This window comes from Mytilus trossulus, chromosome 4 (genome assembly GCF_036588685.1).
Source record: "Mytilus trossulus isolate FHL-02 chromosome 4, PNRI_Mtr1.1.1.hap1, whole genome shotgun sequence".
In the NCBI taxonomy this organism is placed as follows: Eukaryota; Metazoa; Mollusca; class Bivalvia; order Mytilida; family Mytilidae; genus Mytilus; species Mytilus trossulus.
Window position 1 is genome coordinate 31,598,406 of NC_086376.1, and position 26,352 is coordinate 31,624,757.

General features: G+C 31.1%; 1 protein-coding gene across 3 annotated transcripts in view; it reads right to left on the reverse strand.

Annotated features, from left to right (window-relative positions):
* Nucleotides 1-1,055: 1,055 nt before the first annotated feature.
* LOC134715111 (zwei Ig domain protein zig-8-like) overlaps nt 1,056-26,352 on the reverse strand; it is a 52,999-nt gene continuing 27,702 nt past the window's right edge. For 2 of the 3 annotated variants that reach the window (XM_063577030.1, XM_063577031.1), the window contains 7 exons: nt 9,871-10,001; nt 7,602-7,821; nt 6,666-6,689; nt 5,748-6,050; nt 3,735-3,773; nt 2,517-2,546; nt 1,056-1,797 (listed from right to left, as the gene is read on the reverse strand). In XM_063577030.1, the coding sequence (XP_063433100.1) occupies nt 1,679-1,797; nt 2,517-2,546; nt 3,735-3,773; nt 5,748-6,050; nt 6,666-6,689; nt 7,602-7,821; nt 9,871-10,001 (866 nt within the window). In that variant the 3' untranslated portion in view covers nt 1,056-1,678. The remainder of the gene's footprint in view (nt 1,798-2,516; nt 2,547-3,734; nt 3,774-5,747; nt 6,051-6,665; nt 6,690-7,601; nt 7,822-9,870; nt 10,002-26,352) is intronic. The other variant, XM_063577032.1, reaches the window with a different exon arrangement.

The window sequence follows — 26,352 nt, forward strand, 5'->3', positions numbered from 1 at the left end:
AGTTTAAATTCAATTGGGTCTTTACATACTTTAAAGTTATTTAACACTGAACTGTTGTTATAGTGGTCTTGTAGTTTTTGTTTATGAAGGTTATGTTTAATCACATTTCTCCTATTTATGTATAACTTGTATTGTAATTTACGGTCCTTAACAGAACTATTTCTGATTTTTCAAAATGAAATTCAAACTTTTAAGAATAACAATATTTTTTTATTAATTCTTGAAAAGAATGTTAAATAAAAAAATCTGATTTATGATATATCCATATAATAAACCAAAAGAACGATAATTGCATTATACTAATTTAACCCTGTATTTTTAGTAAAACGAAATACTTTGTAAACAATCATGTTTATTTATAAGCAAAATATTAAAAGTAAGTGTTAATAGTTTACCGATAAGCAAGATTCATACTATTCCCCACTACAAACAAATATATATTTAGATGAATTTTGACGCCATTTACGGGTTAAATGAATAAACTAGATAACTGCACCCTTGGATTGACAATATTGTTATGCCCGCTTTAATTCATGCAAGCATGATTTTCCTTCTAACAATTATCAAACATAACCTTTATTTCAGCTGAAATTAGAAAAATCTATTCCAATAAAAATTTTCATTCCGCTGCTTTAAAAACTGTCACAGATATGACGCTCAACTGCATATGTCAATTAAAAACAAAATCCTTTGATGGAATGGCAACTATTTGAATAAAGCGGATTGTAAATATCAAGACTACCAAAAAGTAGGTTATTGACTGACTAATGAAACCAGAGACCAATAACAACGTATTTCTAATAATACAAAATTAACCAACTTACATAAAATCAGCTTTCATACGCCTAATAATGCTATCATCGTAATTAATCTGTTAATTTAGATTCTTTAGTGCACTACTAAAGTTTCAATTAATACTTTGTCAAATGACACGGAAAAAAAACCAACATTAAACCAGCTATTTTAAACAGTGTACCTATTCACCGATGATTATGCAATCGTCTTATTGTCTTAAACTTTTTAAATTCATTCGCATAAGTTAAAACATTAAAAAAAAAAAAAAAAAAAAAATTCAGAGAGAAAACAGAATTTCATATACCGATATTTTTATTTCCGTTGACAACTTCTGGCAATTGTAAGGGATTTCACAATTCCATCGACAAAGATTCACAATGATATAGACAAATCATATACAGGGCTATCTACATAATAATCAGTTTGAATTTGTTTTCAACTACATTTAAATCATTCTGACAATACGTTAGTCTTTTTTATTCGTATATATCAGATCAAAAGATAATATCTATTACTGTCTCGACAGACAAATACAAATTATTTCAATGCATTGCCAAATTCTTGATTATTTGTCTTAAACATTTGCATTAATTGCTGTATGAATACAAATAGTGTTGAAGTCTAGTTTTTATGGCACATCAATGTCGCGTCTCATCCATCATATATTGGATCCTGCATTTGAGTAATTTAATCATCGTCCAGAGCGCTATCACATCATCTCAACTTAAAGCCTTTCTGTAATGCATTTATCTTATTACATACCACCGAATCTATAACTCAGCCTTTAATGTCCTCTCGGCCTTCATTGTCCTGAGCACAAACACCACTAGAGAAAAGGCACATAGGTTTGTTAATGAATCTATTATGTCTGTCTCTACTTCTGTCAGCTATTACACGAAACAAACACACAAATACATGTAATTAAAACAACATGTATAGAATTAAATGCTGCACTGTTTGAATTTTTGTCGTCTGATTTGTTTTCAGAAACCTTTTCTGTGCCTAAAATATATATAAAAAAATAAGAATTATCTCTAAGTCAATATTTTAGAGAATGGTCGATTCAATGAATCCGCTAGTCGATTTGATATGTGTCTGTCAACATTAAACGTTTATGAAATATCATGGTAAAATTAAAAACATGGGTAAAATATGACAGTTTTTAAGTTTAAATAAAACTGTTGTCATTGGTCTTTTGGTACTGAAGACATATCTGGCAATATCCGCTACTGTGACGATCGAAGTTTAAAACGAGGCATTTCACAAAATCTGTATCTGAACTACATTCCAGTATTTTTGTATCATTCATGTTATGTTTACTTCACCTTTAACAATTTATTGATTATATGCATTTTGTTATATTCTCGTTGTCTTTTGTTACATATTTCAGGAAAATGACAACTTCTTTTATTTTCCAAACATTGGTTATTAAATTTTGCAAGTTTAATAGTTTGAGTAGTTGTTTTCAAAATACTCGAAATGTCCATTAATATTTGGGGAAATGACAATACTCATGTAATACTCCGCCTGAGTTTCACATTATCTGTTTGTCTGTAAAGATGGACCGAATATTTATAAATTACTTCGTTATTTTTCAAAGCAGGATAAGGAACAGAAGTATTTAAATACACAATTAATGTAGGTAACATTTCGTTTGTCAATTATATGATACCGCATTAGTCTGTATTCAATTCATTTCAAATTAAAAAAAAAATACTTACCATATCTTTTTGTTTTGTTCGGTACCCCATCTGAAATGATATCGTGTTTCTTATTCAAATGTTTACATTGTTCAAAATTCTAAATGAAATTAATTGCAAATACAATGATTCACATATTTTATATATCCATTGTAAAAAGTCACAATATTATTCTTTGTCCATAGGATCATTGAATCCACTATTTAGGAAAAGATGTTTTGAATGTGTGTCACTAAGAAAAACAACTACAAAAATGTTTACAGCACTTCAACAATAATAAACTAGTGCCTATATTATACATCAATTTGTTTGATTCTTATCTATGTATGTGCTTGTTTGAACAATGTATTTAGTATTTGAACGTTTACATCATTCTTGTTATATCTAAAACTGTTTGAATATTTATAGCACATAACGTTTTAAACTGTCGAAATACGAGATATGATTTGCCCTTTATATATGTAAGTTTGACTGTACTATTGTGTTCAATTGCGAAGTGGATGGAAATATCGACCAAATAAATAACATTAAACGACGATTCGCCTAAAGCCCTCAAATATCGCCTATACAAGACATCACACAATTTCGAACACTACCTTAACGTACTTGATGATAAGGATGTAATAACAATGTCGCGGTTTAGGATAATAATAACCATAAACTGCTGATTGAAAATGGCAGATGGCAAAACATTCCCCGAGAACAGAGAAAGTGTCCGTTACGCAGAGTTGCTATAGGTGACGAATACCACTATGTCATGAAATGCAGCAGTTTCTTGACAGATAGAACACTACTTATTGACAAGAAATACCTAACGAACTGTAATGTTTTAAAATTAAATGCTATTATGAACCAAAAACAGAAATCTAAACTTCGAAAATTGTGCCAATTTATTAGAATTATAAATGACAAACTGGATTCTCTCTGATGTTAACCTGTCGGCTATACTGATCATATCGTTGTAAAAAAAATCATATTTAATGCTTCATAAACAAATGCACTTGTATGCAATGTAATGTAAACTAAGTGTGTTTCTGTATATCTTTGTCCAACTTAGGTGATACCAGAATAAAATGATATATATAAAAAAACAAAGTGCATACACTCGGACTCAACATACATGTATAAATATACAAAACTAATACAAATACATTGAAAGGGAGTATTTACAAACAAAACCGTTGACAACAATAGCGTTTCAAACCAAAGAGTGTATGCTCCAGGCATGTGTTTTCATACCTCTGTAGTACAAGTCATTATATCGAGTTGTTTTTCCTGCTAAAATATGACCATTCATACTTAGCCATTGCTTTAAACTTTTCATATATGTAGATTACATTTATCAATCGATCTGTAGGTCTCCATGTACACTGATAATGTTCTAAAATCAACTCCAATTATATAGGAACTAAAAGAAAGTAAAATTTTTGAGAAAGTGTCCAAGGACATTCTATGTGAATCTAAGAGAGCTGGTCAATATAAAACGAGAAGACAAACAGTCTACAAAATAGAACACAGAAACTAAAGACTAAGCACCACGAATCTCACCATTAAAAGGTGTTAAGCAGATCCTTCTCCACAAGTAGCATTCGTATTCATAGAATATACAATTAATTGAAACTGATTAAAATGTTGTGTGTCCTTGACGAAACATGATTCTACAACAAGCATTGTATTATACAAGACGATGGTGATTCAGTGCTCCGGCACATAACAAAAATAAGACTTTAAGGAGACCGTTTAACGAACAAATTCGCGGATTGCTTTGGGTTATAATGCCTTTTGTACACAAATGATTCAGTTATTTTCAACATGAAAATGTGTAGATACTACGTTTGATTGTATACTACCTCTATATAAAAAATAAAAATAAGCATACAAAAGAGGGACGAAAGATACCAAAGGGACAATCAAACTCATAAATTTAAAACAAACTGACAACGCCATGGCTAAAAATGAAAAAGACAAACAGAAAAACAATAGTACACATGACACAACATAGAAAACTAAAGAATAAACAACACGAACCCCACCAAAAACTAGGGGTGATCTCAGGTGGTCCGGAAGGGTAAGCAAGTCCTGCTCCACATGCGGCACCCGTCGTGTTGCTTATGTGATTACAAATCCGGTAAATAGTCTAATTCGGTAGGTCAAGTTCATGACAGGGAAGGGGATTGTAGTTACGACGTAAGGAACATATCCGATATCATTTGTGAAACGGCTATTCCATAACGGTCAACCAACTTGTGATGGCGTCCGTAAAATTTACGAAGGGATGATTTCAACTTCACCATTTGGAACTCTTGGTTTAATAGCTTCCTTGTAACCCTCTATCAAGAAAATCATGATTGGAAATGCAAGCACGGGAATATCGTATCAATTGAGAGATATACACCCCGTATGCAGGTGCTGCTGGAATGTTGCTACTTAGAAATGGAAAGTTCACAATTGGAAAGCTGAAATCATCTCTTTTGTCGTAAAGTTTTGTCTTCAATCGACCCTCATTGTCAATTTCTAGATGTAAGTCAAGATATGAAGCCGACTTAACTGTATCTGTAGTATCCTTTATCTCCAATTCAATGGGATAAATGCGGTCCACATAGTCACCAAATTTTGATTTTTTAGTGAAAGAACGTCATCTATATAGCGGAAAGTAGAGTTAGAGGATATTGCTAACTTCTTTTCTTTCTTCCTAAGAAGTTCCTGCATGAAGTCAGCCTCATAATAATAAAGAAACAAGTCAGCAAGTAGAGGGGCACAGTTTGTTCACATTGGGATGCCGACAGTCTGTTGAAAAACACGTCCTCCGAACGTAACAAATGTGTTGTCAATCAAGAAATCAAGCATCTTGATAATATCGGTTTCAGAGAATTTTTTGTTTGAATCAGAGTGGTTCTTTACAAAGTAGGATTTATCCCTCCCTAAGACAAGATACTTGTATCTACGTTGGCCATTCTTTTTTATGAAGCAAAGTAATACCAACTCTTTTAATTTGTCTTTTAGTTTGGAATGTGGAATACTTGTGTAAAGAGTAGAGAAGTCAAATGTTATAATACTGTTACAAGATGAAAGAGAGTTAGATTGTATGAACTCTAAAAGATCTTTGGAATTTTTAAGTATCCATACAAAATGTGTTTTAGAACCCAGAATATTTTATATACATTTGTAGTTCTTCTTTTAACAACTTTTGAGAAAATGTTAATTGTTTGTTTGTCAGTAGCAAACATATGTGAATACAAAATATAAACTTACTATCTAAAATGCTCACTGGAAAACTTGAAGCTTCATTTTCAGAACTTCGACAAACATACATCCCTCGGTCATCTAATGTGCTTCTTTCAATAATAAGTTCACTAATCAACATCCTTCCAGGAACGTCTTGTATTCGTTTGTAAATTTTTAACCTTCCGCCCCATTGTTTATCTTTTTGGTCAATGATATTGCCATCGTGAAACCAGTCAATATCGTCTGGAGCACGAAACAACCCAGTAGCATTACACGTTAAGTTAATCTTCTGGTGAAGATCTAAATAGGCTGTCCCTGTTAAACGTATACCTGAAAAAATACATTTTCATACAGTACCTATGAGATACTTTTGTTCAATAATTTCTCAGAACGATGGAGTTTTCTAAATCAAACAATTCTAGAGAGTCGGAGGAAAAGCCATCGCGAAAACACATAACGATTGAAATAATCTACAAATCTACATACATGTACGACTTCATATCTTTGATTGTTCTCTCTTAATTGATTAGTTTTTACTTAGATAACATCTTGTGTAGAATTGAAGGGGAAAACACTTTAAAGTTGAGCGTCTGTTTGGATTTGAGAGATGTATAAGATTGCAGCAACTTTGGACGTTTAATTCGATGTGAAATGTAGGCAGATTGTTACACTCTGCAAGTTACAGAACCCTTGCAAAATTGTTTAGAGGTCTGTAGTTGGACTGTTGCCAGGCAAAGTTCGTGGTCCAATATATCCACAAACCCTGATTCAGCTGGCATTAAATATTCAAGTCCTTCATTCTTTGTACTAACGTATGCTATTGAATTTATCGTAGATTTATTCTAGTTCTTTTTTCATATGAATGAAATGTTTAACCCTGGAAATTGAGGAAATAATTATCTTTTCAAAATTAATCTAAAGTTTTGCATGATTAAGTATTTATACCTGGTCTTTTGTCTTTAGGTTGTGCTGAAATTAAAGTAAAACTGAATATTGATAAAGTGTTACAAATTATTTTATTATAGACGTTCTAATAAAACTCCTGCAACGGTATGAATCAAACATATTTTAATTAGAAAATCCAGTGAAACAAGAACCAACTGACACAAACTGCATTAGTTATTCTTAGAATGTCAGGGAATAGAAGTTCCTTCATAACATAACTTCCAAAAGGAAAATATATTCTGGAATATTATTTCCATAGGAATAAATATTACAGTATATGTTCCTAACGGAATAAATGGTATAGAATAATTGTTCCAACAGGAATAGATATTATGACAATGTTTAAAACAAAGTTTCCATTCGAACTTCTGTTAGGCGGAACAAATGCGTTGACAGGAATAAGCAAGATTAATAAAATCGACAAAATATATTATGGCTCAGATTATCTATTAAACACCGTATATTGATAAACAAACACATATTGAAAATAGTGTACACTTAATTGAAAGAAAGTCTTTAGACACATTCATGTATACCCCATCTAAGTACATTCTTAAACATACAGCATTCAACAATACACCAGTGTCTATAGAGTATGAACAGCGCACATATCTATGATAATATACTGAACTACTTTAAAAACGCATTTTGTTGATTATTTTTACCAAATCTTGTTTAATTCTCTTATATCCAAAACATGTCAGACAAAATTTGTTGACCTTTCTAACAATCATTTTGGCGTTTGTAACAGGCAGTAATCGCTTTTGACGGTGACACATTCATTCAAAAATAACAAAAAAATAATCAAGTTTTCCGTTTCTAGAGTCGTTCAGTATAACAGTGTTTAAATGAGACAAGATATTCGTCAATGAGTTGGCTGGTATTGCTGGTATCATCTGAAAATTTAATTTAACATAGTATAGATTTTTAACTTACCTAGAACTCTAAGATATACATATCTTCTATTACTTTTAGTCGATGATATTTGACATTCATATGTATTTGTGTGTCTTGGTTTAGCTCGTTTGATTACCAAGTCCCAACTTTCGTCTGTTTTATTAATTACACTATAAAGAACGCTGATATCTTTATCAGTTGTCCATGCTTCTGTACCAATAGTTAATGGCCAGCTTTTACGTACAAGACGCCATTGAACCTGTAACGAGAAAATGAAATTGGAAAGGAACAAAGAACATTTATCTTCGTTGTAAAACAGTTGCATTTGTCTTTTAACTATAGATACTCAAGAAATTTCAATAAATGGCATACATATATGCAACAATTATGGATGTCAAAACTGTTTGATATTTCGAATTGCATTCATTTGTGCTCACTATTGTACCGGACGGAAACTTCATATATAATGAACATTTATGATCTTTGTGTTGATAGCTATAGGATATTCAGATATGATGTTTGAAAACATCAAGGCGGTAATTAGAAACTGTCACGATAAATAGAGATGAATGAGAAATTGTGGTAAAACAACAGCAACAAGATGACGCGACTTAAACAAAGAATTATAACCAAGCAAAAATTACTGCAGTAATAACATACAGATCAAAACAGAAACAGAAACTGAACAGGACATTAAATCCAATTTAAATCATCGAACAGAAATGAAACAACGAACAAATAAAATTAATAAACAAAAAGAAAAAGATGAAAATAAAAATAAATAAATAAAAGAATGAAATAATGTCATTGCAATCTTTCGAAACAAAAGTTAATAAATGTTGTTAATTTTTATTTAAGAAATTTTTATTTTTCCCATTGTAATGATTGATGTCGGGGTTGCACCTGATGAACTTTAAAGTTATACATTACAATTATACAATACTTAGTACAAAAAAATGGCATGTACTACATACATGCGATATGGTAATTACGTGACGTTGATAACTTTAGAATGGTCTATTAACCTATTTCTTTCATTATACAATTACATTATATAAATCATGTCATGGCTAAGATTGTATTTTACTCTATGTTATCAGTTCCGATTAAGGGTACTTATATTTTTTTAAAGGAAAACCGTACTATAATTCAGTACGTATTTTGTTTTCTTTCTAATAGACGTTCAATGTCTCATACTAATTGCTTGATTTGATTTTTCTAAATTGCAATATAACACGTGTAGATTGGTGTAAGATATTGCATTACATTTGCGGAAATGAATCGACAAAGTAATAGGATTAAGGCCCTGATTTCAGTGCGATTGACAATTGGTTTCAGATTTCAGTCAAATCATCTACAAAGGTCACATTAAACAAGCCTTTTAGTGCTGACGAAGTAGTATGAGCTTTGTTCATTGTTGATGGCCGTACGGTGACCTATTTTAGCTGTACATTTTTGTATCATTTGGTCTCTTGTGGAGAGTTGGCAATCAAACCACATCTTCCTTTTTTTATAAATGCACGTCTAAAGCTTGTCAGGCCACGCTCTTTTTGTTTTTTCTAAAATAAATCAATACTTATAAATTTTGAAGTTCAAGTGCAAGATCGCCTTTAACTTTCCTTTTTTTCACGAGGATACACTTAATTTACAGGTCTTAATTTTACTACATTGACCAATCTTGTTCGAGACAACGTACCTTTAAATAAATAAAAAAAGGTTCTAACATATGATTACACCTTTCGTAAGAATCCTGGGTTTTGATCGGTTGATAGCCAGTGTATTTTTTCACCAATTTACTATCTAACGCCGCCGGGGTATATGCAAAACGAATATGCCTTTTTTTGCCCTCTCTAACGTGGTTTTTGACCAAAAAATACTCTATGCGACTGGACGCTTGTAACATCACGATTATCAATGCGTTTTTGTACGTTAACATTCGGTGTAATTAAACAGATATAACATGTTCTTGAGGGGTATTTCCGAAAAATACCCCTCCTTTACATGATATATCCAACCCGTTACATTGTGTCACTCGAATTATGCAAGAACCTAAGCACTGCTGCACAGCAAAATACTACCATTTCACTTGGAGAAGTAATTTTAATTATTGTGAAACATGTGACTAAATATTGTTGTTTCCACTGTCAAAACTAAGATAGTATCTCTTCTTGTAAAGATTTAGCTTCTGTCATAAAGCATTTTATGCAGTTATATAAATTAAGGTTTCAAAATTGTGTCCATATATCTCAATCCGTTTTGGTCCTTAACCAGAACAAAACGCTTTGCATAAATGACAACAAATACCTACATCTTTTGTCCTTCTGTTTCTGACTGTACATTTCAAAATGACTTTTTCATTACTATGGACGGTAATATTTGTTGCATCTGGAAGTATTTCTGGTGCTGTTGGTCTATAGACATATCTTCTGTAATGCCTACCTGTAAGTATAAAATTATTGACAGTCAGCTATATTCTGTATGCTTTGAATGCCTGATCTAAACTATAGATTGTATATATTTTTTTATGTTCCTTAGAGTAATTTCAAAATGATACCAAAAGTCCATATGGAGTGTATTAAGGGTACGGGTGTTATATATCAGTATGTATGGTCGGATTATTTTTCTATGTGTAAAAGAGAGTTGTTCCCCTTTTGTCTGTAATTTGTATTTTTGTTTGTGACGTCATCTTTGTCTGATTAGAATGTAAAAATGGAAGCTGATGTGTTTTATGTGTCCGAATATAATCGCTTCCATCCATGCTTCCAGAGCTATCCCCCTAGTTTGTAATACGGGTCACCTTCCAAAATGATACATCAATCACCTCATTCAATCAAACATTCTGACAATTAACAGATCAACCACACTTGACGTTACGCACGATATTGCGTCTCGAATGTTAACGTCAATTTTTTACGTTTTACGGCGATTAATGATTATCGGGGATTTTTTTTTTTATTTTGCTTGCTATTTCTGTTTTGAACATCACATGGATCGTACTTCTTTAATTATTGGTTGTTATAAATATGCATGAATTATTTCCGTAAGCAACAAACAACAAAAAATATCGCATTAATTATTTTGGTAATGCATTAAAGTCTTAGACGTCTATATAAAATACAAAGATATATACGATATGATGGGTGCCAATGATACAACCCTCTACCAGAGACCAATTGACATAAAACGTAAAAAATGCAATATTTCCCCAAGTAGATCCGAAAAAGAAGAAGACATGTGTTTTGCCTTAATTAAAAAAGTTTGTTGGGAATTACAAATTAAAAGGGTCTTGCTTATACAATTTACCTTACTTTTTTAATAACGGAACAATAAGACACAGAAATGAACCGATAGTCAGAAAAAAAAAGATAATTAAAATGTATAGTAACTCATATGTTTACAAGCTTTGTATGATATGGTGAGGTATATAGCCACACTTCAGGCCCAATTTTATTTTCAATTTCATGTTCTATACCTATGAATCATATTGCAGAGAAATAAAAAAAAATATCAATTTTACGCTTCCAAAATTTGAAAATTTGAAAAAGGATAATTCAGTTTTACGCTTCCAACATCATCTAGTATCACAGTATTGTGCGTAACGTAACTTTCAAACGTAAAACAGTAGAAAGTAGAAACAACATTAAATTTCTACACTAAGCAAAATAACTAACAAAAAGTCCACTGCCCTTTATACATTAAAGAATTAGTAGACATGTATACAGGTAGCTGGGTAACCTGAGAAGACTGGTACATTTTCAAGTTATATGTGTACATACATCGGGTTGTTGTCGCTTTGACACATTCCCCATTTCCATTACCAATTGTATGTACCAGAGACATATACTATATACTATCTGTCTCTGCATGTACACTGTTCTACTTTAGCATTTGAGTTTGTCTCAGTTTTCAAACATACTTTTCATGTGCAAATACATAAAAAGATATCACTTAAAATATTGGGACAGTAAACATATCACATCAACGACAATACCTGACTCCTCAGACGTACAAAGAAAGACAAACAACAACAACAATAAACAACACATGGTGCCGATAAACTGAATAAGAACAGACACAATGTATTAGGCGCGTGTATCCATCCTAGACTAAAAATAATACATCACAATACATTATGCATTAAGGTGGTATGGGTGTCTTCCTCCATCTTGGATTGTAAAAAACAGAGAACCAAAGGTCCAGATTTTCTATCAAGCTAGCACTATTTGATGCAGGAATACTGATATTTAATGTGAATTTTCATTTAAAAGAACCAATTTATAAGAATATAACATATAAATATTAATATTTTTGCAAATGTTGATTATTTTTGTGTGTTTTAAAAAAAAATATTGAATTGGCATTTTAAGGAGAGGTAACTCTAAAACAGTGCATTTTCTGAAGGATTCTACATGGAATTTTCCTATTTTGTGTTTTAGCCGGAAAAAAAACGTACGGTGACCCTATCTTTTCTTTTGATATTCTCAAAGCACAGTATGAAAGCTATATTTTCCTTAAGTATTTAACAATTCTATCATTTTGTTTAGTTTCTAATCACGAAATAGTGTTTTTTCCTGAATAATCCATACAAAATGTGTCATTTTGTCACGTCCTGTAGTTTGAGAAAATGCGCGGTGACCTATCTTTTTCATTATATTTTTCAACATATATCAATAGATACTAAATTTTGGCAAAGTATGAACAAATTCTATCATTTTTATTTTAGACTCCCATACCACCTTAAATGTTGCAATCAGCCTGATTTAATCACAATGTCATTAAGATTCAGAATGTAGCTTGCAGCTTGTAAAACAAAAATTAATTTGATGTTTATCGACGGGTATTATGTTTAACATTGCCAACGGAAAAGATTTCAATGTATTCTTATTGTATTTCAATGCTGTACGATTATGAAAGTGTTACGTAAAGCAAACAAATAATTAACCAAAGTCATAGAAAATAATCATTACTTTATGAAGCCTCACAACATATACATCAATTTTCAAAATACTTGTTTTTACTCCCTCGAGATACAAATTGACGCCATTGTTATACGAAGAATGTGTTAAATTTCCGGTGGATGATAAATTCAACTTTTATCCCAGAATAATGCCTAAATTCCATTAGTTTAACTATGCTGCATTAGTGTATAATAACAGAGATTTGGGTGTTGAAAGAGGTTTGGTTTTTTTTACTTTTCATTGTGTATCGTTAAGAGCAGTTGATGCACAGATACATTTGAGTTGAAAGACAATAACAATCAAAACCAAGGAGTAAACAAAGACTAAAAAAACAAAGGACATTTACATCAACAGTTATAAATAATAAATAAGAAACAACACGAACTCCAATAAAAACTGGGAGAGAAATCAAGTGCTCCGGAAGGGTAAGCGTGAAAGTAACACAGATTAATTGACAACTAAGGAGTTATTTTGAACTTTAAAAATAGAAAGCAACAGGAAGCATTAAAAAAATTATCATATGTTAAAATTCATCAATGCCAGTTTGATGGCCGAATATAAATACGAAAATAGGTACAAACAACAGCCTGTATAACTGTACAATGAAATTTAAAAAAAAAAAAAGTGATAAAAAGAAACCCGACAAAACAGGTTTATATTAGGTGCTCTTGTAAACAGACACTTCGCCACTTGGAATGCAAAATTTGGTTCCAATCGCGTTCAAAGAATTTAAATGCATGAAATAGTGGAGAATTGTGGCTACGACAATTATTTATGACACAGATATTTCATAACGGCAAAGAAATCCGGATTGAGTGTATCAAATTTTAGAAGAGATGACCTCAACTTTATCATGAGTAACCAGTGCATCAATTATAGGTAATCTTTCCACAATTATTTATTTATAGAAGTGCCTATACTTTCCAGTAGCGAGATATTAAAATGCCATAGTTCCATAATTCCTATTTTATAAAGGGAGTAGTTACAAGAGGAACAATTTGTTTAAGTCTTCGCTTAATAATTGCAATACCACTAATGCTCTCTGCGATTTGAGGGACTCTTGCAGATTTTGCAGAACTGCTATTATAATTGTTTGACACCTAAAGATACAATACATATGTTCAGTATAGGGATATGAGCAACTTCAGCCCAATCAATCATTTCTAGACTAGCTATTCTCATTGATTGTTGTCTGTTGTCTTATATTAATTGATCCAGGTAGTTGCTCATTTTCATTGCGCTCGTTGAAATTGCCATCAACAATAGTTTTCATAACATATTATTGGTATAAACATTTAATTGCAGTCATATTAAGATTTTAATAGTTAATGTAAATATGCATTGTAAGTCTAGTAGGTGTGAAAATTGTCAACTTCATGTCGGTCTCGGTCTCTGATATTCATCTGACATGCCCGAGTATTTATTTCACTTTCGTACAGTTAAAATATTTACATGTATATGGACCTGGCATTTAATGCACTATGCATTTTCACTCATTGAACATTTTCTTTACTCAAATTTTAATCAGATTATCATATTTGGATGGAGGAATGATTAGATGGAAAACTGGTGCGGTTTTTTTTTTTAAAGAATCGATTAGTTTTGTATCCTGAACAGATGATAAAATTGTATAACGATTATTTTGTCGACTCGATTATTACATAACTGAAATGCTAAAAAGTTTATAAACATCTATTTTTATTTTAGTGGTTACGTAAACATTTCCCAAAGGTTGATCATTAATGAAATTATTTACCGTCTCTTAAAGTCTGTTGTTTCTCTAATTGTGAAAAAAAGAAGATCACAGAAAAATCAACACACTTTGAAATTTCAATTACCAATTTTTAGATAACGCCGTCGTCGAAGTTCTTATTTTGCGGTTGTGTGTGTTATGCCGAACAATTCAATGTATTTGATCCCAGAAAGTTGTTTTTATTTTCATCTTAACGACAAAGCAGATATGTTAGTGAGTGTGCGTGCTCTCACGTCAGTACTTGCTGTCTTTTGTCTTTTTATTATTTTTTTGTATTTTTTGTGTGTTCATTATTTCAATCATTTGTCCTTTTGTTTTTTTTTTTATTTTGAACTATTATATCGGGGCACTACACATATCACTACACGGTATGAGTAGCGCTTATTGTTTTTAAAGACATTATAAATAATGACCAATTGAAAACATAATACACATATGAAACTGAAGGCAACTCAAACATAGCAAATATAAGAATGTCATGAATTTTAGCAGGATCAGGTCATTCCACAAATCCATCCAAATAAACCAATTAGCTACATTGTACCTACTAATAGCACTAAAGTGCGATGTTTAACCAAATATATGGTACTTAAACAAGGACATCTAAACGACCTTACTCTTTAGAAATATATCGGTCAGCTTTTTCTACAGCTTTTTGTTGAATATCATTTATAAATATTGAATGTATCTTTGTTGTTTCAATCACTTAAGAGATATTTATACGCTTTATATTACACAACACCAATTATATGCCAAGGATAATAGCTGTCTGTCTGATTGATGCAGATCTATTTTCAATCGATAAACTGGCATAAGTAAAGGATGATTTTTCAGCGTTAACTGTCTCCTCAAGTTATAAGTTGATCGTGCCTACAGTTTCAGTATTCCCTGCTTCATACGAAATCTGCTTCGGCGAACGCTTTTACACTCCAATAAAAATTACAAACAGAAGAATATGTGGAGATATAATGTATTTAAAAAATATTAAATTTTCTTTATGAACAGAATTATCGGATCCAGTATTTTATAGGTAATGTTAATAGCTGTGTTCTACTAAAATTATACCATAAACATACAATATATATTTATACATTGTCGGAAAATATAGCCAAGCTTTTCTCCTGTTTCGTAGCGAGTACAAATAAATTTTATATTTTCCGACAATGTACATATATTGTTTTTATCCTGAAATTTACACCAAAAACTTAAAACTGTCTTTGTCAAATGTATCTCATTGTCTCCCTTATTCGACTGTTTAAACGTTGACTGCGGAGAGGACCCCATTAATGAACTGGTTTGCGAACAGAAAATTCAACATTACTCCATGCTTAACAAGGAAGCGGGGTAACAGGAGACTTTATTCGTACATGCACAAAGAAAGCAAAAATGTATTTATATACCTGTTATTTGTACAATCGATGGCTGATTGCAGGATAAAAATAATGAAAGGAAAAATAGGGCATGCTATATTTGCCATGTTACAAATGTAATGCAAAATCTAATTTCATTTAATTTACTTGAGCCCTTGATGAACTGCAATACATAAGTTTAAAAATCTGATAACATTAAAACAGATTAATCGCGTGCTGGTTAACACTAGGGAATTCGGATTACAAACATTTTGCATGTCTATTAAAACATACCTTGGTGTCGACCAGGACCGTGACACGTAGTGAGAGAGGGAGATCTAACCAGATTATCGATAACTTTTCCGAAGACCAAATTGACAAAATAGCTGTCAGCTAGTTATTTAAAACGTTTGGGATGTAAATGTTTCATGTCTCTGCATATACAACTACATTGGTATACTAAAATATTTATTTACGGGAATGATGTCGATAGCATTTGGTTGTCATCTTTTATTTGAAAATTGTTATGGTTTATGTGTATTTTCTTTGGTTCGGTACCATTGTTTAAAGACAATCAATCTCAAAAGGTACAGGTAGAAATAAGAAGATAGGGTATAAGTGCCAGTGAAACAATTCTCCATCCAAGTCACAGTGTGTTCAAGAAAAAAAATATTATAGGTCAAAGTACGGTCTCAGTCAGCACGGAGCCTTGGCTTATACCGAACAACAAGCCATAAAGAGCCACAACATGACGAGTGTAAATCAATGCAAACAGGAAAACAAACCGTCTTTTCACAAAAAAACAAGAAACAAAAAACACTTATGACATGCTATAATGCAAGCATGATTTAATTAAATGAAAATTTCATCTTTATAAAATGAAATAGCTACAAGAATTAAAGTTGAAATTTCTACAGGCAAGGTGAGACGTTTTGACTCTTTTCGTTACAATGCTATCAAACTTTATTTAGTTATGGCAACGGAGATATTTTGTTCTTGCAAGTTTCATTAGAAACAAGTTTTTTGCGCATTCATATACGTTTGATACATCCAATTTATACATTTAATGAAAACTGCAACTTGATTAAAAGATCCTGGCATTGATCATGAAAAAAAAGCGGAAAAAAGAGCGTGACATATATAAATCGGCCCTCTTATATAAACAACGCATTTTGTATATACTGCATTGGAATGCTTATTCGTCTAAATAATTCATGTAATAGATTTAATTAAATGACTTGTATTTGCCAGTCATGTTTTATTATCCGATGAAAGCCAAATTGTTTTATTTTTCTAATTAAATTTTTGTTTTCTTCTTTCACCTTTTTAATATTCATATAAAATATATATTTATTACAGAGCATGCCAGTACGAGGCGCCGAATGGGAGGGACTCTTGTGGTTTTGTACTCAAAATTCAATTACTACAAATTTAAAATTTTGTATGATCTATCAGCGGACAAAAGTCACTTTTGTCATGACAAAATTCATTTTTGTTACACAGACTTGAATTTTGTTACCTAATTTGAAAATTGGGCGACAAAAGTCAATTTTGTATTCAAATTAGTTTAGTTTGGTTTCTGTGAACTAATTTGCATACAAAATCGACTTTTGTTACACAAAATTGACTTTTGTGAGACAAAATTGACTTTTGTGAGACAAAATTGACTTTTGTCTCAACAAAAGAGACAAAATTGACTTTTTTGAAACAAAATTGACCAATGTGATCAACAAAATTGACAAAATTGACTTTTGTGAGACAAAATTGACCAATGTGAGACAAAATTGACTTTTGTCTCAACAAAATTGACAAAATTGAATTTTGTCTCAACAAAATTGACAAAATTGACTTTTGTCTCAACAAAATTGACAAAATTGAATTTTGTCTCAACAAAACATACCTTGGTGTCTCAACAAAATTGATTTTTGTCTCACGATAGTCAATTTTGTCGTCACAAAAATGAATTTTGTCGACACAAAAATGAATTTTGTCGACACAAAATTGACTTTTGTCTCCACGAAATTGTCTTTTGTCTCAACAAAATTGACTTTTGTCTCAACAAAATTGACTTTTGTCTCAACAAAATTAACAAAATTGACTTTTGTCTCAACAAAATTGACAAAATTGATTTTTGTCTCAACGAAATTGACAAAATTGACTTTTGTCTCAACAAAATTGAATTTTGTCTCACAAAAGTCAATGTTGTCTCACAAAAGTCAATTTTGTCTCACAAAAGTTAATTTTGTCTCACAAAAGTCAATTTTGTCTCACAAAATTGAATCTTACCTCACACAATTGACTTTTGTGATTTAATTTCCATATCAGGTAACAAAAGTCAATTTTGTATGCAAATATACAAAATTGACTTTTGTCATGACAAATATGAATTTTGTGTACAAAAATTAATTTTGTCATGACAAAAATGAATTTTGTCTACACAAATGAATTTTGTCATCACAAAATTGAAGTTCTCACAAAACAAGTCTGTAGCACATAGTTTTGTAAGACAAAATTGATTTTGTTATGACAGAATTGAATTTTGTACAAAACCACAAGAGTCCCATTCGGCGCCCCGTAGCCAGTGTTTATATTTATGTATTGTTCAATAAGTGTATTATTTTTGTAAAAGGAGGCAGATTTGTTAGAGCAAATTTCTTTTTTCTGAACCCTTAAGATTATTTCATTTGTATAATATCGGTTAATGGTGATTTATCTGAATTAATATTGTTTAAACTAAGCCAAATTAACTAAATTTTGTTCATCAATTTGACTGTTCGACAAGAAGCCGTTTAACTTCCAAAGCAGGAGCATTCAATAATTCTTGGGATTGAGTCAGTACGTAGTGCTTTATCTGCAGTTAAGGTTTTTAAGTTTCGTATGCATATATCTATACCTTTCCCTTCATCTATATCTTAGTGTTAAAGGTCCCTTGTTTGCATGTGCGGAATTTGAAAGTCAGCCAGTTTTGAGCTATGGATAATCTCGTGTGAGTGGCACCTTAAGGTTAACATGTTTAATTTAATTAGATTTATCTCGATGGTGTAATAAATAATGCATTTCGTTGCTTAAGATTTTTTTATCATCTGATAATTATTTGTACGCCGATCTGTCTTTTTACTTTACATTTATTTTGTGTATGTTCAACATTTCTCATACTTAACCTTTTGAACTACATTTTTGTGTCTCGTCCGAGTGAGTTCGCGCGACACTTAGAGGTCATACTTTTTTATTGCTAACCGGTGTTCGTGTTCTTATGGTAGTTGATCGTCTCGTTTTATAAATAATGTGTTTTCTATACCTCAATGATGCTTAAGACCCCATGCAAACTTTTATAAATAAGGACATCGTCCTTGTATCTCACCATAGGAATCAAGTTTCTTAGTCCAAAATAATATAATACTCTACTTTATATAAAACATCATTGAAAAAGTCATATAAAGCTTTCAGTATATGATTTAAAAATATTAAGATATAATGGTCTTATATATGAATAGTTTTATTAGATTTTAATAAAAAAAAAAAACAACATATACGTTATCACCAGAGCTCAAAGAAGAGCATCACAAATTGTAACTCCCCAGACAACATTATTGTGTCTAAGCATAAGGATTGTTTCATTTGTATAAAATGTATTTCGTACTGATGCATATGTAATAAAACAGGACAAGCCATTGAAAGGCATAGACATTTAATTTACAGAAACTCATTAATTTACAGTTATGTTCACAAATACTGATCAAATATTTATACTCCTAACAATATGTTTTAGTTTTCAAATTGTTTTTAAACTGTCAGACAAATCATTTACTCTACATTGAACAATTGATACCCGAACAATACGAATCTAACATATGATTCCAAGTGATTGTCATGGTGTGTCTGTATTATTGTTTATATTTAAATTAAGTATAGTTTATATGAAAATAAAGAACAACAGACGTCAGTTTTCGAACGCACCTTTGTGATAGACTCATTAATGACGTCTGACTTCAGTCATTTAGAATCCTGTAGATCAGTGTAATGAAAGCCTACTCGTCTATGTTTGGATTGCTGACGGGGAATATGGCAAATATTTACCATAAGACAAGCTGCCAATCAGTTACTGGAAAGGTTCAAATGATTGCTGTCATTTTTGAGATTTGTAAATTGAAAACGTCTTGTGACATTTGATTAAGGAGAGACCAACAAGTGAATTGCAATGTCCTGTTTTAGTCTAAATGGTCATATTAACATTGTAAAACTGGCGAATTAGCTCTCGAAAAGAACATTAAATTTTGTTCGTGTAATATTTTCACCAAATTTTATTTCTAAATATGTTCTTTGTTAGATTTGCATGATTAATGGCAAACCCTATTATGTCGAGGATTTTATTGTATTTTAGAAACATTAACCATAAAAAAAATTGTACTCAAACATATTAACTTTAATTTTTTCACAGATTTTTATGAACTGATATAAATGTATTAAAAAAAATACAGATATAGTTTGACCTTAATAGCAGAAATAGCAATGCACAAACTTTATGTGATGAATGCCTAAAACTTTGACAACGATAAAGTTATTGCATTGTCTGCTTTGCTTTATTCACAATATATTTTATTTTATCCTAACAGTTGCCGTTCTTCTTCGTCAGTTGCTTTTTTCCATTGAAAATGCAACGTTGGCGTATATTTTCTGGAATTTTAATTTTGATTTAAATGAAATAGTAAATGACTTTAGTCATTGCAATTTATTTTGAATGTGCTCCCACAAGCTATGCTAAATAAAGAACATAATTACATTTCTTTTTCAAAATCAATGAAGTTTTACTTTTTCATTTTCGCCGCCTTAACAAACAAAAGAATTACATTTGTCAGCACAATTACGGACTCTCTGTTGTTTTCTGTTGTATAACAGTTGCTTGTAAACGATTTTCTTTGATACTATGAGAAGACTTTTTTTCTGTTCGACCGGTGGAATTTCAACAGTATTTATGCCACACCATATCATTGTGAAGTATGGCGGATAAAAATGGCTCATACATTAACTGACATATTTCTATAACCATTACGTTTCGATTTATTACTCGAATTGCTTTCTACTTTAAACGGAAATTCAAGCGTACGATGGATGGTATATTTATGCTGAAAAACATATTTTTTCGCAAAAGACTGCATGGAAAATTTAGTTATTTCGCGAAAATAAGGTCATAACGATTCAATCAGGTAATCAGTTAAAACTTGGACGTTTGACTGAACACAACGAAACAAAAAACAACCTCCAGATAATTGTTTGGATTTTGAATGACAGCTATCGCAAACATTACATTCTCTCGTCTACGACAGCCATCGCAAACACTTCTCGTTTCAGGCATGACAGTTATTGTAGCTCTTATATCCCACTTGAATATTTATATCTGTTACTTGTTGGTATCAGTATAATGACTAAACTAGTGTGTTTAAAAAAAAAAGAATTGATAGCATGTGAAGTTAGTATAATGGTGTAGTAGAATCATTGGAACTGTTAGTGTCGTTGTTTGTAGAAGTTATAATTATAAATGATCTCAATAAATGTAAATGTACCAGATAAGAATATATAAGTAAAGCCGAGAAGGAAATGGGTTACTTGATTATTACGTCATTGTTGGACATCATATTTAGACAATATATATCGTTAGTTCAATAACAACCTGTAGTAAACAGCTTCATTTGTCTGTATTCCGTACATATAGACCATTCCGTTAAATGGCATTATATATTAAACCTTTTCCGTATTAAGATCTTCATAGAACGATATGAACCATTGCAACAAACATACAAATTAATGATACAATAATTTATTGATGAGAGAACATGTTTTTCTTCGTATAAAAGTGTAGTGATGTAAAAGATATGAGAAATTGATATGTCTGGGTGACAGGAACCCATTTCTCACAAGAAGTTGATGACCTAAAAAACGGCATGCTTTGAAAAACAAACATATCGATCAGTTGTGTTTAAAACATCGTAAAACATTCGATTAGATCAAAACAAATACATAATTTGAAATCGAAGAAAATATTTAACTGAAAATATGAAAGTGTAAATGAAAATAAGAGTAGACAGTCAATGTCAAAAGACGGAACAACTGTCAGTAACATATATTTACTTTGAAATATTTCAATTTTAAAGGGTAGGGAGAAAGGTTTTGTAGAAAACGTAGGCTTTTTTTTTATAATAGTTTTAAAGCCAACGCAATGCAACAACTGTCTTTAAGGTCTTAGACATATAAATTGCACACGACATCTCTTGACATCTTTGAGATGTATGCTAAGAATTCGGGCATGCATTGAGCAACAAATATCAAGATTTCATACATCTCAACCACATTTCTGATTGTCAAAGATATATACTGACTAGAAATAGAAACAATACAATGTACTTTACCCTAACCTACGCTTTGTTTTTTATTTTATTTTTGTGGTAACATTTGTTAATGAAATCGCTCCTGATAAGATAACCACAAAAAAGGGAAGAGGTATACTGAGAAATTGAGGATTTGATCACACGAAACAAGAAACTACGTGTATGCTAAGGACTTTTAGTTGACAACCTATACTATAAAATAGTAATAATCTTCAATATTGTTTTAAATTCATTTACATGTAGAGAATTTCCATAAAGGAAAATGATAACAAAATCTATAACCAAGGGAACCACAATTAACATATCAAACCCAACCGATTAGGGTCTCTCACACTAAGAAAAGAAGTTCAGATAAAACTTCAGTATAAGGATCTTGATGATCTTCAAAACAAGATTTTGCCTTGTTATATTTGCTGATATTGTAACTAAGAAAATGTTCTCGCAGTGGACAGAAAATCTTTTATTTTGAGGAGGGTATCATTGCATGCGGAATAAACACACTAGTGTGAATAGGGAATACCAAAAATTCTTCTGGGAGTATCTTAATTCGCTTATATTATGACAATAGGTGGATTTGATTTGAAACCAATATATATTTCCAATATGTATTCATACATTTATAAATAATTGTATTGCTATCTCGATGAGTTGTTTCATTTATATATTCAGATGTGTATCACATATACCAATCACCATATAGAAAGGGTACAAGCTTAAAAGACCAATAATTTTTGATAGTCCATATAGCACTTATCTTTATTGTAGGGTAAATACGAACCATAAGTTAGTCGACGTATGAATTATACTTAACCTAAATGGAATAGAAAGAACAGAATATTGATTGGAGTAGAAAACAAATGCATTTTACATTATAGCATGACACGACACATGTGAGAAAATTTGACGTAAACATATTGTGTAAGGGGCTGGATGAGGTATAAAGAGAATAATAGGTCAGTATTGCAGAAAATGAGCCAAAAAAAGAGAATAGAAAACAATTAATGTGATGACAATACATAAAGAATAAACAATAGTAGGCAAACATATAAAGAATAGAGAATAATGGGCAAAGAGTATCAAAAATGGAGAAAATTATCAAAATATTAAAGAAATTCAATATATAAATGAAGATATCCAATAGGACCCTCTTTTATAGAATATATTGGTTATTATCTGGCCAATTCTTTATTTCAGACATATTTAAATGATGTATTAAACAGAAAAATTGTTATCATCCACTGTTACGTATACAGAAGATCATATATAAAGAGATGTATCAGTACCAAAAAGCCAATACCATGATACAATCAGATTCAGACATAAACATACAATGTATGTGGTGAATTATTTGTTTTGGTTCTTGATTGTTCTTTTTATTTTTTAAAATGTATTGAAAACGGATGAAATTCTGTGGGTTTTTTCTTTCGCATAAGCATAAATGTTCGTGACATTATGAATACCGAACTTCTCTTCCCTCAAGCTAGAGCAGACAATTAGTGAAATGTTAAGTCAAATGTCAGCAAAACGTTACTGGAAGGCAAAATGATGCCCTACACTAGTTTTGTAAAATATATGTTTTAACGTACTTTAACCTATTATAATGGTTTACTTTTTAAATTGTTATTTGGATAGAGAGTTGTCTCATTGGCACTCACACCACATCTTCCTATATCTATTTGAAAATTTTAATGTAATTCAAAAGGTTTTAGTATTTTAGGTGTCAACTACTTTATATAATATGAGATCATTGCTTTTTTGTTGCTATTTAACGTCCAGTAACAAATAGTTTTTGCTTATTCAGGCCGAACTATAAATTTACCGACAATGAGTTTATAAAAGGTCATTAAATCATTTTAAATTTGATAAACGCTGCATATTGTATTTTGGAAGAGAAAGAAAATGAAGAAAAGACACACAGTTGAAATTTCTTTTTAAAGACTTATCTAGTTGTGGTAGGGGGATCAATTAGTGTCTACGTACTATAGTTCCGCAAAACCTTCTGCAGCATTGCAGCGATAACACTTCGATTTTCTAATTTTAGGGATTTTATATATCTATATTACCATAAATGCAATTGCATGCTGTTTCGGTAAAATGTATCTGATCGGAGCATTACAGTCGTTAATCATTTTCCTGCAAATTGATATATCTGATCAAGATAAATTGATTTGCTTCTTGTTTAGTTCCATTATTATTCGGAAGCTCATCAATAACGATGAAGTACATTTACCATTTTTACAATATAAACTTTTCTTTTCGTAAATCTTATAATCATCTTTTATTTGTGTTGCTATTACAATGTTTTATTACATATATAAGCTTTATGGATACATGTATAAGTATGCTTGTGTTCCAAATGAACCCTTGTGAGATACATCAATACACACAAAGTACATTTCGAATATAATATGTGAATCCCACTCAATAAAAGTGAAAGCATAAATAACAGATTGAACTTAAGAGGTCTGATCGGGACAGACATTTTTGTCGGTCAGCTTATTCAATGGAGGATACTTTATGTTATTTTTATTCAATTTTAAGAACTACAATCTGCTTCGTTTGTGTTGTCTGATTTTTAAATCCAACGTAAAGTCACTTTTTATCTAAATAAATAACAGGAGGAAGATGCAATTTTATCATCATTCATGGGATGCACTTTGTTTTTATATACCTTATCTAAATACCTATTTGATCGTGATTACGGGAATATTCCTTCATACCAATTGCAAAGAAAATTAGCAATTTAGGAATTCATTGTTTCCGTAAATATGTTTTTAGAGTTCCAATCCTTTCCAATTAATGTAAATGGGAGTTTTCTCCCTTTATGATGCTCATCTGTCTCAATTTTATTTTCACTGTCAGTTTAAGTCAAATTTTGATTGCTATAATTTTACAGTGAATGACAGTGATTGCGTATTGGGGAAACATTAAAGACCTAATCAAAGAATGCATATTGCCTACTGCTTGTAATTTCCCTTTGGATTTTCTGTAATTTAACAGAAACCTCTCAAAAATTTAATTGGCATTTCGATTGCGTAAATTTAATTCTTTTGTAAATAATGAAAGAACCATTCGGTATTAAATAAAACTTAGGCCTTTCACCACAAAATTAAAGCCCTCGGCAGTGATGTACGTTTAATTCATTCTTGTGCAATCACTAGATTGCAAAAGCTTTCTTCATGACAATGTTGTTATGAGATAACTTTGTTGCATGTCTAGGAACAGATTACAAAACACATAAATGCAAATACCGACGATGAATTACATAACCCAATGTCTTCTCAAATATATTAACTGTTTATTGAATTTGACAAAATAACTAAATATTTTGTACTTCTAAATACATCGACATAATGTACATTGTAGGATTGGAATTCACTTACAAAATGCCAATTTTAAAATATTATTAGCAGTTCAAGTTTGATTTCCTCAGACGCAACGTTAGATATTGCTAACACTCCGAAAAATTGCGTTAAGTAAATATTTGACGGGAAATTTGTTATAGAAATGCTGAAATAAATATATCAAATTATACATGAAAATAAAGATTGATTCTTAAATGTTCACATTATGCTAGAAAAAGAATAAAAATATAATATTCATAGGCTTAGGAAGACACAGATTATCCGAAAAAACGTTTACTTAGCGTTGTCCCATGTAACAAACTCGAAACATAAAACTCGAACAATTCGCGAAATGTGCACGCAACTCTTCGAAATTTTGCATGAACATTCTATGACGGGATATATTTCAGTATTGGTTGACATGGCTGTCTCCATTTAAAATTTGCATACATATTTTCAAAAGAATATGATGTACGGAAATGTCCCATCGGAAATTTAATTTGGAAACTTAAAACATTGCAGTTCAAAAATAAAATTTTGACAAGATAATTTATTGAATTGTATGCACGATCGTTTTGTACTAAGTGTTTGCTCCCGAAATTCGAATTGAAAAATAAATTGAGCTACATAATAAATTCTCAAAACAATAGATTTGCAATGTCTTGCGGAAATGTCCGAGTTCAACTTTCATGCCTTCACAAAAACTTTTACGGAAAAAAACCGGAGATTTGATTTCGTGATGATTATTTTTCGGCCTTGATAACTATACCAATAAAAAGTACTTTTAAATTTGAAGTTGGTACACCAAATAACATTAATATTACAGGGTTATCTATAAAAAATACGGATTAATGAAAATGTCTTGCAAGTTTGTCCGTTATCATAATTTGACGTCGCTACAAGCGTAATATGCTAGGGACGGCATGCACTGCGTGTGCCTTCCTCCACTAAATATAAATGTCCTGCTTTCAACAAAACGAAATGATGCACACATTACAAAAAT